General features: G+C 44.0%; 1 protein-coding gene across 3 annotated transcripts; it reads left to right on the top strand.

Annotated features, from left to right (window-relative positions):
- The first annotated feature begins 4 nt into the window (after window positions 1–4).
- On the top strand, window positions 5–14,672 carry TMEM169 (transmembrane protein 169). Of its 3 annotated transcripts, none has more exons than XR_014154075.1 (4): window positions 5–142; window positions 5,061–5,498; window positions 10,988–11,680; window positions 11,919–14,672. XR_014154075.1 is itself a non-coding variant. In XM_081853336.1 (3 exons), the coding sequence occupies exons 2-3, from the start codon at window positions 5,195–5,197 to the stop codon at window positions 11,608–11,610; spliced, it is 927 nt and encodes a 308-aa protein (XP_081709462.1). In that variant the 5' UTR covers window positions 5–142; window positions 5,061–5,194; the 3' UTR covers window positions 11,611–11,733. The 3 variants fall into 3 exon arrangements, 1 of the variants encoding a protein (XP_081709462.1); XR_014154076.1 differs by having other exon boundaries at window positions 10,988–11,697; window positions 11,925–14,672; XM_081853336.1 differs by lacking the exon at window positions 11,919–14,672 and having other exon boundaries at window positions 10,988–11,733.
- Window positions 14,673–16,678: the final 2,006 nt, after the last annotated feature.

The following is a 16,678-nucleotide window of genomic DNA, read 5'->3' as shown; positions in this document are numbered from 1 at the left end:
CTACCCCACCCAGTTGCCCGTGGGGAAGGCGAAGGACCAGAGGCTCCATGGCGCCCCTTCCATGCTATGATCCCAAGGTGGGGAGCCCGGCAGAGACCGTTTCCCACCCCTCTTGCAGGCCTCGTTGATCTCGCAGGAGCAGGTAAGCGCGAGGGTTTGATTGACTGGTCGGCCCTAAGCGATCGTGCATCCTCATCTCTTTCCACTTAAAGCGCAAGCCAGATGTCGCGCCTGCCCCCACCCTCCCAAGCACTTCGGTAAATGGGGCGGCTGTGGTGCGCACTGTCACGCGAGGAGTGCCGGCTCCCTGCAGGGAATGCTTGTCGAAAGATCTCATTCTGGTGAAATTCCTTTTCCACGGTGCTCCTGACCGATGTTCTATTTTTAAAGAGAGCTCACTATTCCAGAACTGCAGAGGGATCCTTGGATTATGTGGGGTTGTTGCAGAAATCCCATCTGAGGGCATACCTGGCATATAGGAAGTGAGTTCCCCGAGAGCGGATTCCTCAATATATACTGGATAGGGGCAACTAAATCATTTGTTACATTACAAAGAAGAGGACAGAGAGCCACACGTACACACCCCTTGCAAGCAAGCGTGCTTGTGGCAGAATCTGGCACACACGTCAAAAGAGTTTGTGCATTTGAGTTATTATTATTAATGAAATCTGAGCTATGAATGCCCGCCCTCCTGCACCTGGCCTGTGAAGTTCCTTCCCAAGCCAATTGGTGTCAATTAAATGGGATTTACTTCGGTTAGATCACTTTGTAAGAGGAAATTGGCAGCAAATTATGGTTCCCTTCTGGACTTGAAGCTTTTAACTGTGATGCTTCTGACATCTTGCCCAAATCTGTTTTTCTACCAGCAGTTCTTCTGTAACTTGGATGATAGTTTTCAAAAGTCTGTTCCATGTGGATTTTTGTGTAGAAGGATACTGAGTTCATTCCAGACTGGTGCTGAGAAAACTCCCAATTCCTGGCCTTATAATTATTTAAGTGCATGACTTTTGCACCTGACATTTGTTAGTGAATCTCAGATTTCTGGTAAAAATTAAGCAGATCCCACTAGCCTGAAGTTTGTGGTTTGAAATAACCCTTTGTTCTGAAACAGTGTGTTTCTGGAAAACGCCTTTAAAAGCTATATAAAATCTGGGCAGTGGTATTCAGTATGTTAACCACCAGCTATTGAGAATATAGATACGGCTAATGCATCAACCGGGGATGCGGGTGGCGCTGTGGGTTAAACCACAGAGCCTAGGACTTGCCGATCAGAAGGTTGGCGGTTTGAATCCCCGCGATGGGTTGAGCGCCCGTTGCTCAGTCCCAGCTCCTGCCCACCTAGCAGTTCGAAAGCACGTCAAAGTGTAAGGAGATAAATAGGTAGGAAGGTAAATGGCATTTCCGTGCGCTGCTCTGGTTCACCAGAAGCGGCTTAGTCATGCTGGCCACATGACCCGGAAGCTGTACGCCGGCCCCCTCAGCCAATAAAGTGAGATGAGCGCTGCAACCCCAGAGTCGGCCACTACTGGACCTAATGGATAGGGGTCCCTTTACCTTTACCTTAATGCGTCAGCTAGTGGAACTTAGGCAGATTTGACGTAGAGATATTTTAAGTAGCCAGAGCACCACTGTAAGAAGCAACAATAATATCCTTCTCAGTTACTGGATACAAACATAGAATCATAGAATTGCAGAGTTGGAAGAAGCTGACATTCACACCACTGCCCTAGGAATTCTTCTTGTTGTCAAACCATGAGCAACCTTTCAGTTCCTTCACCAAGGTACAGCGGTGGGGCAAGCTGATCAGGCACCTGGGGCAGCGCCCAGGGGCGGGCCCAGCCACCTGTGGGGGTGGGGCCAGCCAGGGCAGAACGCTCTGCGGGGCCTCCAAGGAGTCTGTCTGCCTGCCTCCTCCCACCCAGCCACCCTACAGCTGAGGGGGAGGCAGTGGGCAGACCGTTTGGGCAGCACGGAGCCTGTGCACGCCCAAACCACTGCGTCTCTTCCAGGAGGGATGTGTGGCATGGGCACACTGCAGGCCCTGCGGTGAGTGCCGCCCAGCATTTTGTCACCCCCCTCAGTAGTGAGACCTGGGGCAGACCACCCCTATCACAGCCCCTTCCTCCACCACTGCCAAGGTATGTTTTTGAGCCAGTCCTGGAAGATAAGGGAGATCTGAAAGAAGAGCCCATGATCCTTTGAGCTCAGTTCTGCTCCAGGTGTAAATCCAGAGTAGGGCAATGGACATAAACAGTGCTCTTTTGACAAAATAAAATAAAATGAAGTGCCTGTACTCATATATTGATAAAAGTGTCATGGGTATCAGCACAAAATAGCGCACCCACCTTTCTTCACACACATGTAGCTATGTTGCTCCTCGGGGCTGCCACCGCAAATCACTTAAATGGAGCTCACAGAGCACACACAGACCCACACCTGACACAGAGTCCACAAATTGGAGGTGTGGAGAAATCTTTCTGAGGGGCTTACAGTACAAGAGTGCTTCTGGGCATATGTGCGGGGCGAATCCTGGAAGTATACACTTCTGGGTTTGCCGTGTTTACAAACTGAAAAGACGCAACATGAACCCAATGCAACACAAGGTATGACTGTACCTAAATTTGTGTAATGGGATGGGCCACAACCTAACTGCATAAGACTGAACTGCAAATAAGTCTGCAACCTTTATAAGTTCCTACAAATTCAGGCCTTCTTAAAAGAGAATATGAACGCAACAAACTGTTATCCATCAATGATTTATTACTTCTATTTATTTATTTATTGCCTTTATATACCACCTTTATCTTCTAAGGATCTCAAGGTTGTGTACATGGTTCTTTTCTCCATTTCATCTTCAGAACAACCCTGTGAGGTAGATTAGGTTAAGAGATGGTGACTAGCCCAAGGTCACCCAGTGAGCTTCATTGCTGTGTGGAGATCCGAACCCTGCTCTCCCAGGTCCTAGTCCAACACTCTAACCATTACACCACACTGGCATATATTCTTCTTGATATATATTTATATATTTAAATTAATATTATATATTCTTCTTGATTTATATTCCTCTTGATTTCGCCCAGCAACAGACAATTTGTAACTCAACACAACTCTCGAGTGGTGTTTCAGCTTCACAACAACCCTCTGGGATAGATGAGACTTTAAGACACAGTGATTTGGCCCAGCTCAAGTTCTGACTCTTAAGAAACTGGCTCTATTATTTGGAAGTTGAGAGTTATCACTGATTTTGAGTCCTTTGCCTGAATTTAGTAAACACCTTCCTGTGGTGATCCATAAATTTGTTTTGAGTCTTCCTCAAGACCTTCCTTGGCATTTGAGCCATTATTGGTAGCCTGCTAGTTTGGGGAGATATAAATATAATGAGACTAATATCACTGGGATAGAATTTCACCATTGTATTATGCTGGTGTGGAAAGAATTACACTGGCAAGCAATTAGCCACTAGGCTAAGATGAAGGTGCTGGTACTTGTGTGGAACCCCTAATCTGCTTGAGACCAGGATACCTAAATACTGTATATTCACTGCATTCACTAAGAGTACCCTGAAGATACTGTCTTATCAGGGACATCCATTCAACACAAAGTGAGCTTTAACATCATGGCACCTACCCTACTACTCAATCCCAATCCACACCAGCCATCTTTTTTCAGAGCCTGTTAAAGAGTTTTCCTCTTTCAACAAGCTTTCAATATTTTTATCTCGGTTGGTACGTGTATTGGATTTGAAAATGTGTTTATGAATATGCGATAGTATCTGCTTTCTTGGAGGTTTTTAAGTAGAGGTTGGATGGCCCTCTGCCAGGGATGCTTTAACTGAGATTCCTGCATTGCAGGGGGTTGGACTAGATGACCCTTGGGGTCCCTCCCAACTGTGTGATTCTGTGATTTATGCATGTAATATGTGTTTTTATTGTATTGTGAAATTGTTTTGTGATGCTTCATGAGAAGAAATTCATAAATGAAAATTAATAACAATTATAATGTCTCTTTGGGTAGTGTATCTATTTCTGAGGATATTTCCCCAGTTGCTGAACCTTAATTGGTGGTAAATTGAGATCTTGGTTTAAGTCATGATCATTCATCTGCAGAATAACTTAATTGCTACTTTCTAAATGAAAAGTGCCCTAATGATATTATGGGCAGCAACAGCATATCCACTGTAACGTGTTCACTGTGTTTGTTCAAACATGATTATAATTTGTCTTTCTTGTAAATAAGAAATGCTAATTAGCTTCTGCCCTGCCAGCCTAAGAACATTGCAATACTGTATAGCCTTCGGTGTTGACTAAAGCTATCCACATCTCCCTTTACTTTGTACAATAAAAAGCCCTGTTATCAAATGGCAAAAACTTCTAAAAGCTCAACAGCTTCAGCAGGAATCCCTGAAGGCACAGCAGCAAAATTATGCACAATAACAGTTGATTTCACTGCCTCTAAAAGTTCTTTGTGTTTTCCCAGCAAACACCCTCTAGGCCAGGAGTGCCCAAACCTTTTTGAAAGAGGGCCAGATTTGATGAAGTGAACATGTATGAGAGCCTATTGAAGTTGTTGAGCTTTTTTTAGGATTGAAGTTTACCCCAAAATTGGGATTAGGCCCCCGAAACGTACTTTGGACATGCCTGCTCTGGGCTGTTAGTAACAAGTCAGCTACTCCCTGCTAACCAACTGCTGGCTCTGCAGTCTTTATCAATACTATCAATATTCTCATTCTTCTTCTTTCCTTCCCATCTGTTGCTGTGCTTTAATTCTCATTCATTTGTATGACACTGATTCATATCTTCAGAAAGGGGTGCATATAAAATAAACAGGAATGTTTCAGAATTTCTTCTGAGAGTTAAGATGCTGCTTCCAGATTGATACAGGGATGCAGAATCTGTGGTACCCCAGATGTTGCTGAACTTCAGCTCCCATCAGCCGCATCCATTTGAGATAGTTATAAGCCATCAACATCTGCATGACCACAGCCTCCTCACTCCTCTTTTAATAAATGGATTGGATTTATATGTACACTGATTGCTACTTCCCTTTTCTCCCATTTTTAGGGTTAGGCGTGGAATGTGTTCGTTCTGTGCCGTGAAATGGTTGCTGCTGTTAGGTGGAGCACCGACTCCTACATATCAGTGTTGACAGCTCATAGGTACCGAAGAAACTGACTTCTTTTGTCTCCCTCACCAAGATGCCCAGCGAGAGCCTCCAAAGTAGCAGTGGGGTGGCGGAGGAGCCTGCCTTAAGGGAGGGTAAGGGTGGGGCACAGAGCCCTCACTGCAACTCCTTGCGCAGGGCTGTAGCTACTGCAGTGACCTTTGATGGAGAAGCCACCACCGAGAGACGGAAGAAGAGGAAGAAGGAGTCCCGCCCAGAATCGATCATTGTCTACCGATCGGGGAACGAGAACAAGGTGGATGAAGAACAGGTGGAGGAGGATGGGGGCGAGAGAAGCTCAGAGGAAGGTTCCAAGTTCTTGGGACACTCTGCCGATGGTAAATGCCCGAGACCAAGTGGTCTGTGATTCATCAGGCACGCTTTGCTGCCTTATCAGAGTGCGAGGAAAGGGGCTTCTGTGGCTTCTTTCACAATGGGAAGTGTTACACGCAGTTTGTGCCTTCGACCCATTAGCTGCTGAGTTTTAGTGGATGATCAGCTACCCTTTTAATAGCTTGCAGAGGGTAGTCAAAGTCCAAACACAGCTATATCTTGCAGTCGGTTCTTTATTCAATAACAAGGTCTAAACATGATCCCTGTCCATTCATACTGAAGCATATGACCCAGGTGGCCAGCCTTGAGAGCAGTTGATCATGTAGAGAGCAGAGTTCTGGCAATGCATAGTCGCTACCTCTGGACTTGCCTTGTTAATCATGAAAATCCTAGGTGTGCAAGTTTTCACTTTATATTGCTGAGTTTTCATCTTGAAGTGAAAATGAAATGAAATTAATTTATTACGGTTGTAGACCAGAAAGAAAACAAAGAACAACGGTAGTTTACAAGGGGAGTAATGGTGTCAATTAAAAAAATTATGCATAAAAGCAATACACATATGCACACACACACACACACACACACACACACACGCACACACGCGCTACAATATATGTATAGACTTAAAAAAAGAGTGGGCTTGTCCAGGGGTCAAGTCTTTTACTTTTTTACAGCTAATGCCCTCCGCTTGATCGCAGCCGCAGAAAATTTGGCCACTTTCAGTGTTACTTCTGGGTTTTTATCTCCTAGTAGGATTTTCAGCCGCTGAGATTCAGATCGACCTGGAAATTTCTGAACGATAGGGGAAATAAACAGTGACCTGATATCCCCATAGAGGTCGCAGTGTAGCAACACGTGTGAAGCCGTTTCCACCTCTTTCAGACCACATGGGCAGACTCGTTCAGCATAGGGTTTGCCCACGTATCTGCCCTTTAGTAAGGCAGATGGCAGTACATCAAATCTGGTAAGGGTAAACGCCCGCCTGTATTTTGCGATTTGTAAATCCAGCAAATATGGTGTTAGATTGAACCCTTTTCCATAATCTTGGATAGCTGGATATTTATCTATCTTGCTCATATGGTCCTGAAGCTCTACATCTCCTATTCGCTGGCTCACCATCCTTTTAGCCTTTTCAAAACCTGAGGCTATAAGTTCTTGTGGGGAAAGCCCCAGGCCCTTCAATTTTTCATAGAGCAACAATCTCCATTTAGACTGGAACGGGTCTAATAGAGTCAAAGGAGCCACTCCCACTGGGTGATGTTAACTGTTGAGCTGAACCCATTCGATCCAATGTCATTAGGTTAGTTTCTAAGACCCCAACCTCACCCTCCTGTGTTTGTCCCAGTGTATGGTATTCTCAGAGAAGAAGGTTCCCACTCACAGGTCTGTTGAGCTTTCAGGGTTCCTGGAGCAATTAAAGCAAAGTCTCAAAAATAAATAAATTGAGTCTTGGCTTTCAAGCATATTCAAAATAGCCATTGAGCTATAAAAAAAAAAGTTACATTTTTTTCTTACCTTTCTTCCAAGGAGCTCCTCCCTTCCCTTTTTAATCCTCATAACAACCCTGTGGGGTAGGCTGAAAGACAGTGACCGGCCCAGTAAGCTTGATGGCTGCATGAGGCTTTGAACCCCAGTCTCCCTGGTCCTAGTCCAACATTCTCAACTGCTACTCCTACACTACACTCTAGTCCCAGCTTTTCAAGCTGTCCATTAACTCTGCTTCCCATCTTTTTAAGGAGATACATCCACACCATTCTCACCACCACAGATTCTATCCCTGGTCCTCTGCCATTTGGGTGAAATAGCCAAACAATCATTAATCCCGCACATTCACTAAACTTTCTCCATTTATTCTTGCCCTAACAGAAGCAGTTCTCAAATGATGAGTTATTTCTTGGCCTCTGGTGTCTCCAACATTTGTGCAATAAATCCAGAGGTTTTTCCTGCTTTTGGTGTCTGGAAAAACGTAATTCTTAGTTGTGACAATGTAGAGGTGTATCATTATTTGATGAGAAATATGGGGAAAATAAAACCAGGAAGTTTTCAGCCTGATCATATGTAGCGTTGTGTGCACCTAAAACCCTTGTTAATGACACACTCAATGCCACATTATTGTGTGTGGGTGTGATTTATTAATTATTACTTTTGGACTAACATTCAGCCTTAGGCACACTAGCATGGGAGATAATCCTATGGAACACAGGGGGCCTTACCTGTGAGTAAATATCATATATTTAAATTTATGGCTGTTTGCTTTTGAACTACACATTCTTCATCAGGTATAAAAATTCAGAGCACAAATACAAAATACAAAATAAGCATAAAAGAGCAGATAGCTGGAGTATATTATGTTAATTGGATTACAAATAACTAAATTAGCAAAGTGACTGAGAATTCACAGACCTCCCTGGAGCAAAGTGACTCAGAATTTACAGTCCCACTCCCCGAGGACTGTTTATAAACCTTAAATGTCTCCCATTAGTGATCTTTTTTCTAAACAAAAATAAATTTAAAAAACCTGGTTCTCCTCATAGAGGAGCCCCAAGTCTATCAACTGCTTTGATGGTTCTTTTCTGTACCTTTACCTATATCTTTACCATTAATAGAAATCCTCTGTGATACTAGTACTAGTATTCCATATACTGTATATAGCGCAGGAATGGGGAAGCTGTGGTTCTTCAGTTGTTCTTCAGTTGTTGGACTACAACTCTGTTTGTGCCAGACAATTAGCCATACTGGCTGAGGCTGATGGGAGTTGTAGTCCAACAATATCTAGAGGATCATGGGTTCCTCATCCCTGGTGTAAGACATTGTGCTACTTAATGTTTTAAATCCCTTTCCTAATAATTCTGCCGTTTTCACTGCCACTGCATACTGAGTTGACAGTTTTCAGCAAACTGTTCACAACAAGCCTAATACATACAGTGGTGCCCCACAAGACGAACGCCTCGCAAGACGGAAAACCCGCTAGACAAAAGGGTTTTCCATTTTGGAGGTGCTTCGCAAAATGAATTTCCCTATGGGCTTCCTTCGCAAGACGAAAGCCCATAGGGAAATCTCCGGGACAGTGGGGAAGCGCAGCGCGTCTTCGCCACTGTCCTCGGACCTCCTCCGAAGGCTGGCGGTGGGGCGGAGAGACCTCCTCCCGCCGCCAGCCTTCGGATGGCTGTCCTGAAGACTTGCGGTGGGAGGAGGGTTTTCCTTCCCACCGCCAACTTTCAGAATGCTGTTCTGAATGTTGGCGTGGGGAGGAAAAACCCTCCTCCCACCGCAAGCCCCGGGAACAGAGGAGAAGCGCTGCGCGCCTTCCCCTCTGTTCCCGTACCTGTCCTGAAGGCTTGCGGTGGGGAGAAAAGCCCTTCTCCGCACCGCCAGCCTGGCAAGCGGTCTCCATAGGAATGCATTAATTGATTTTCAATGCATTCCTATGGAAATCCGTGCTTCGCAAGACGAAAAACTCGCAAGAAGAAAAAACTTGCGGAACAAATTAATTTCGTCTTGTGAGGCACCACTGTAGTTTTCTGGATAATAATAATAATAATAATAATTTATTATTTGTACCCCGCCCATCTGGCTGGGTTTCCCCAGCCACTCTGGGCGGCTTCCAACAGAGATAAAAAATACACTAAAATGTCACATATTAAAAACTTCCCTGAACAGGGCTGCCTTCAGATGTCTTCTGAATGTCAGGTAGTTGTCCATCGCCTTGACATCCGATGGGAGGGCATTCCACAGGGCGGGCGCCACCACCGAGAAGGCCCTCTGCCTGGTTCCCTGCAACTTGGCCTCTCGCAGTGAGGGAACCGCCAGAAGGCCCTCGGAGCTGGACCTCAGTGTCCGGGCAGAACGATGGGGGAGGAGACGCTCCTTCAGATATACTGGACCGAGGCCATTTAGGGCTTTAAAGGTCAGCACCAACACTTTGAATTGTGCTCGGAAACGTACTGGGAGCCAATGTAGGTCTTTCAAGACCGGTGTTATATGGTCTCGGCGGCCGCTCCCAGTCACCAGTCTAGCTGCCGCATTCTAGACTGGATAGACATAAACAGTTTAAAAACTTTGTTTTATTGGTCTCTGTTTGCATAACTTTTAAAAAATCTCATTTTCTTGCCCATTCACATGGTTTTGAGAGATCAACTTGGACCTTTTCCCTATCTGCTTTAAATTTCATCATCCTGAATATGTCTGTGTCATTCACAAATTTGGTTCTCCCCTCACACCTGATAATTTATAAATGCTAAATTGTACTGGTTCCCCACTGTCTACATCCCTCCATTATGAAAACTGTCATTTTATTCTTACTTCAGCTTTCTGATCTTTAACCAGCATGTTTTTTCCATCTGCTATTTCACCAGCACGTGAGCAAATGGTAACCACAAGAAACCTTGCTGTGCCATCCAAATTTAACAAAACCATGGTTGATCTCTACTATGGTTTGTTGAAACAAGCCAACTTGAAATCATAATTTAAGAAGCTGGGCTATTTCAAGAAACCACAGTTGAGTGAGCCACAGTTTAGTATTAGGATGTAGTAGATAATTTTAAACGGAAGCATAGCTTCTGATTTCCTCACAAGGGGATGTATTTCTTTCTCCCTTTCCTCATTTAATCCTCAGAATATCCCTGTAAGGTAGGTTAGGCTAAGGGGTGGTAACTAGCCCAAGGTCACCCATTGAGCTTCATGGCTGAGTGAAGAGTTGAACCCTGGTCTCCAAAGTCCTTGTTTGACTTCTAAGCACTACTCCACACTAGCTCATTAAAGACATAAGGGCAGTGCAGGACATGGCTGGTTTTCCCAGGTCAGTTAGGAATTCTGCATAGGAACATAGGAAGCTGCCTTATATGGAGTTGGAACATTGGTCTATATCTAACTCAGTATTGTATACATTGCCTAGCAGAGGCTTTCCAGAGTTTGTCGGGGTCTCTCCCAGACCTACCTGAAGATGCTGGGGATTCAACCTGGAGCCTTCTACCTGCTAGGCAGGTGCTATTTCAATGTTTATCCCATCCTTCCTAAGAAGCTGAAGGCAGCTTTTTATACTGTGTCACGATTTAGTGCAGAGAAAGAATTGGTTAGCAATTTGTCAACTGCCCCCACATTGTTTTATTTTGCCTTAAGGCATGCTATACGGTTCAGTTGCTTGAAATGTGTTGTTGAGAGAGCTCCTGAAATGAGCATCTCGCCGAATAAGTGTGAAATAGCTGGAGCAAATTACCTAGTTTCCCCCTGTGCCGAGACAGGATTCCTTGAACCTGCACAACCCTAAAAGATTAACCTATGTACCGTTTATATGCTGTGTGCAGAGCTAACAATATTGCATCTTTTAGGGTTGTGTTTGTAAAGTCAGAAGCTTTGGTAAAACCAAACCGAAACGCCTCAGACAGTTTTAATTCTTTGCAGTTTTCCAAAATACTCTTACAACACTGCTGAAAATGCCATTCAATTCTGCTTTAGTTTTCTGTCTTGAACTGATTTAGTTTCTCTTTCTTCCTAGGTTCTTGGGCCATGCCATTAGATAGCAGATACGTCACTTTAACTGGCACCATCACGAGAGGAAAGAAGAAAGGCCAGATGGTGGACATTCATGTTACACTCACTGACAAGGAGCTGCAGGAACTGGCCAGGTCGAAAGAGCCTCCCAAAACAGACATCCCTGAAGGGAAAAAAGCTTGTGAGGTTGGGCTTTCTAAAGGCCCTCATGTCCTTCTCTGGAGCCTCACCTGTCTCCCCGTCATCTTCATCATGTCCTTTGTGGTGTCCTTTTACTATGGCACCATTGCTTGGTACAATGTCTTCCTGGTCTACAATGAAGAGAGGACCTTTTGGCACAAGATCACCTTCTGCCCTTTCCTAATTATCTTCTACCCCATCATCATCATGGTGGTGTCCTTCTCTTTGGGACTCTACACAGCAGTGACACAGATCTCGTGGGCCTTTGGGGATTGGTGGCATGCCGTGAGGGATATGGAGAAAGGATTCTGTGGCTGGCTGTGTAGCAAGATGGGCCTGGAAGACTGTTCCCCGTACAGCATTGTTGAGCTACTAGATTCTGACAATGTCTCCGGGAGCTTGTCAGCCAAAGGCTCAGCCCAAGGTGAAGAGATTTCAGCTGTCTGAGCCTTTGCTTTAAGTGTCTCTAACTTTTCATGTTCACTTGCATTGCAAATGTACTTTGGGAGGCATGCACGTAGAGTGGTACCTCAGGTTAAGTACTTAATTCATTCCGGAGGTCCGTTCTTAACCTGAAACTGTTCTTAATCTGAAGCACCACTTTAGCTAATGGGGCCTCCCGTTGCCGCTGTGCCACCGGAGCACAATTTCTGTTCTCATCCTAAAGCAAAGTTCTTAACCTGAGGTACTATTTCTGGGTTAGCGGATTCTGTAACCTGAAGCGTATGTAACCTGAGGTACCACTGTAAGTCGAGTCTTAGGGAAGAAAGCCAATTCAAACATGTGGGGTGGGGCATGGGGAGAAAAGGGGGTCAGTCCTTCCTAGATGGTACCACTTCAAAACCAAGGGGTGATTGCAAGTTTTAATACATTCCCCACCCTGCCTCCATCAAAAATCATCTTGTGAAAAGCTAAAGTGTTCAAGGAAAGTTCCAGCCTAGCTGTGTTTTTGATTTCCTATTATGCCTGACCCACCCAGACCCAGTTTATACCACTCCAGGCTACAGATGAAGGGTTGCCTGTTTGAATACATTAAATGTCTTCCTGTACATTCAAAAGCAGCACATAATTGAGAAGAGTAAACTCTTCTGACATGTCTCTTCTGTGTGTGTAGGAATTTGTTTTTTTGTGCAATAACATCCAACCCTCACTCCCTATCCACTGCCTGATATGGTTCAGCCCAGGTACAGCTTTGCCACTCAAGTCTACTGATTGTATACACTGGCATTAAGATTCTCAAGCGAATATGAAGTGCCAATGATCTGGGTGAAGAATCTCCCATTCTTTATAAGATGACCATTCATGACTGGCTAATAATACTGCTGATCTGATCAGTGCTCTTTCTTGGGTTTTATTAAAGCACACGGTTTAGTGACAAAAAGTCTGTTGTTTGGCAGGGGGTGTTGCTTTGTTGGGAGGGGCGAGGAAATAATAAAATTTGCCCCCAAACATTTTTTATTTTGCAAATTGGATATTCCAGTGTGAAGACGCAGATGCAATCTTCCACTTGATGCCTGCCTTCCTTGTGTTGAAAAGCAGGAGCTAACAGGTGCTATGGGTAATGACTGCAATCTGAAATGCACCAAGTATGTTGCTTTAAGACAGGGCCCAGGCACAACTACCCATAGCCTGTGATGCTGTAGGACGCTGTCTTAAAAACTAGTCCCAAGAACGGTCTCCAGGGAAAGAAGCAAGGAACCTGAACCCTCCAAGCCCTATCAGTCCCTCCCTTATTTTACCCGACCCCCAAAGAGTTTTTCAGTGGTCTGCCCCCCCCTTTTAGTCACCACAAATTTTAAATCTATGTAATGTTTGTTAAAAGGTGTTAAATCTAGTGTCTAGTTTAGCCAAGCTGAATTAGAAGTTTTCCTTCATATAATACAATATAATGGAATGGGGTGGGGGTGGGGGTGGGGAACCTGTACAAAAAAGATGCACGTGTAAATCAAGTTGTATGTTTGTGTAAGTAATTAGCACAAGCCTTATTGATTGCACAGATTATATAATGGGGGAGAAGGAATTGATATCATAAATGTTACAATAGAGTGCTCTTTCTTACTGTTTGTGTAGGGCAAATACTCTGGTATTTGGCGCTGGTAATTACACAGCACCTACATAAATGTTCTGTTTTCTACTATGCATTATTGGGCTTTCTTGCTCCTTAGTCTACTGCGGTTTTCCCCAACCCAGGTACCATCCAGATGTTGCTGGGCTCTTCCCTTTCATCAGCTGCAGCCAATATGGTTGCTGGAGTCCAGAGCATTTGGAGACCACCAGGTTGGAGAGGCCTGATCTGTTGACCCCTGTGGGATAAGCAAGGTTGAGCCCAAGTGCTGGTGCTATTTGTATTTGCCTTTGGTACGCCTTTCTGAGCTGTAGATTCTTCTCTTATCACAAGCTTTAGTCGCCTAATGCTGCAAAGTGTCTGTAAAGCTTAATAACTTTATTAAAAGCCATGCTGTAGTTGAAAAGCACAATGTAATTTCCTTCCTCCACTCACAGTGTATGCTGATTGTGTGCCATTGGGTGTGTTCAGATATAACACTATTTGAGGAGTGGTGCCTTTTGGAAAGTATGTTTGTCACATTCTGTTCAAACAAACTTATTTTCTTTCCAGATCAACCTGGGGGCGGGGGGGGGGGCGGGCGCGACAATTCTGCAGTTTTGTATCATAAGGTGTCTGCACACAGCACTGACTGGCTGATACCAGTGACATTACCAATCCATTCCTCCCCTGTCCGGAGCAGTTTTGCAACTTCAAAAGTGACCAGGAACACTTAAAATCACAAATGTGTATTAAGTTTTAATAAATAATTTTTTAACAGGTCAACAACCTGCCCAAGACATGGCAGGAGGAGGTGCAAGACTGATGACTGAATCTGTGTTTTAATCATTGATATGTGCATCCATCATTTTATATTAGAAGCGGGCAGAATGTATCTCAGGATCTACTGGTGGAGCTCTAGATAAGTTGCAATAGTTCCCTTTACCACCCACCCTGGTAGATTAGGCTACAGAAAGGAAAACCTTTGGAAAACCAGGACTGGATTTTAGTGTGAAAGGCTTGTGAGCTCAGTTCTCTTACAATAATCACCATGTCTTGATTGGGTATGTGCTGAGAAGTGCACTTAATTCTTAATTCTATGTTCACTCTCACACTTGGCTCTGGTTGGTGCATCTTGAGGTTCTAGTAAAAACGAAAGTAGATCATGCGAGGTCGAAGGCTGCCCACCTCTCATTTAAAGTGTGGCTGAAGTCAAGGGTAAATTCTGTGGTGGCTCCTGCTTTAATGATACATCTGTATGCACCCACTGTTAACTTGCTGGACTTCCCCAAAGAGGCTTCCTAGCTGAATGTGTCTGGTTACTCCCATGTTTGTATTGGGAGATTTAAATACTTTTTTCCTAATATTTATTTATATATTTCTGTCCCTCCTTGATCTTTGGCCTCAAACGTGTATCCTTTCCACTTTCCTTCCTTGACTTATATTAAAGTGCTATGGATGGTGACGCTGTAGTTATCATTTTTCCTTTACCTTTTTCTTCTACCTTCTTTCTTGAGATGCTTTCACCCCCCCTCTCACCAACCTTCCCATAAGCAATTTTGCAGTGAGACATAGACCTTCTTGATCTCCTTTCTTTCAAACCTAATCCATTGTTATTACAGATTAATGTTCTGCTGAAGTTAGTGGCATTTCTTACATGCGTTTTGGAACATCAGGAAATATGAGAAACCAGATACAAAAGATTTATCATTATTACTGTCCTAGTACAGTTCGTCAGATGATTTTAACAGGGTTTCAGCCAATTTGTATTGGAAGACAAATTTGTCTTTCATAAGATTAAAATAAAAAGCTCTTTCAATGTTTGTGATAAAAAGCCTTTGTTAGACCATGGGATTCCCCCCCCCCCCAAAAAAGTTAGGAAAATGCTAAGCAAATATCTGCCCTTGTGACCTCTCCCCCTCCCTCATTCTTAATTGCACATATTATTTGAGACCTGGGAGCCTTCTGGTTTGTGTACTGATGCCTTGCAGTAAATCAGGAAATAAAATGTTCTCTGTCTCTCAAGGCTCAAGCATAGCTCCATCCCCAAGCAGTTTCTTGGTTCTTCATGGCCTGACCATCATATCAATTAAGGAAAAGCACTTACGGACCTCCAGGCGTTGGTTGACTACAACTCTCAACATCCCTCACCACTGGGAATGCTGACTAGGGCTGATGGGAGTTGGACTCCAACAACATCTGGAAGACCACAGGTTAGATTAGCCACCCCAAGATACTGGGCCCAACCAGGAAGCATGTGTCAGTGTTGCCTTCCAGGTACGTACAAATTTCTGTATGTGAATGAGAATCTGGTGGCATCCATAGTCACTTCTGTAATCTGTAAACTTAAGTCATAATTCAAGTTTGCTTCACCCCACACTAATGTTGACACCAGCTGTTTGGGAAAGGGTGCAGTGTGGCTGGCGCATTTGAGCAGATCTGCTTCCATGAGATTGGGGAGGGAAGTCCCATTACAAAAACGGACATAATTTCACATGCATGAGGAATTAGTTCAGGGGTCAACAAACTTTTTCAGCAGGGGGCCAGTCCACTGTCCCTCAGACCTTGTGGGGGGCTGGACTATATTCTGAAGGGGGAAAAAAATGAACAAATTTCTATGCCCCACAAATAACCCAGAGATGCATTGTAAATAAAAGGACACATTCTACTCATGTAAAAACACACTGATTCCCAGACCCTCTGCGGGCCAGATTGAGAAGGTGATTGGGCCTTAGTTTGCCTACCTATGAGTTAACTGAATACTACCCTACGTTTCTAGCATTTGTAGAACCTGAGATAATGTGGCAAAACACATGGGCACTGCTTTCATTTCTTTGTGGGAAACTAGCCTGCTTCCCACTTCCAGTATTTTGCTTTGTCTCCCCTTCCCAAAAGATTCCTGTAGATGCCCATGTCCAAAACTCGCTACTCATGAGTCTGCTTAACTGTCAAAATCTTTCTTACCGTGGGGAAATGTTTCCTATTAATTGTTTGCGTTTCTGTCTTTATAAACTGCCCTGTGATCCTCTGATGAAGGGTGGCATATAGATTTAATAAGTAAATTATATATCCTCGCCTCAAAACATGACAAAACAGATAGCCAGTTTCCCGCATAGTGCATTGTGGTAATGGTAGCACAATGAGTAAATGTTTGTGGTATTACTCTTTATTTGGTATTTGCTGTATTCTAAGTGTCTGTTGCACTGCAGCAACAATCCAAATTGTAACAAGCCAGACGGATCTCAGTCTTTTGCAAACAGAAGCAGTTATTCCTGAGAGTTTGCCTGCTTCATTTTTAGAAAGTTTTAATCTGATTAAAATATTTGAATCAGTTATTGTGTTCTAAAGTTTAATTAGCTGGTGATGGATTTTCTGAAATGCGTGCAGATATGAAGTTAGATCATGGCCTAAGGTAAGCAAGAATTATTTGGGGGCAAATTGCCTTGTAGCACCCGGATTCGTGCAAACGGG

The sequence above is a fragment of the Podarcis erhardii genome, assembly GCF_964252035.2.
Source record: "Podarcis erhardii genome assembly, chromosome: 1".
NCBI classification, from domain to species: Eukaryota; Metazoa; Chordata; class Lepidosauria; order Squamata; family Lacertidae; genus Podarcis; species Podarcis erhardii.
This window is presented reverse-complemented; position numbering and strand designations above follow the sequence as displayed.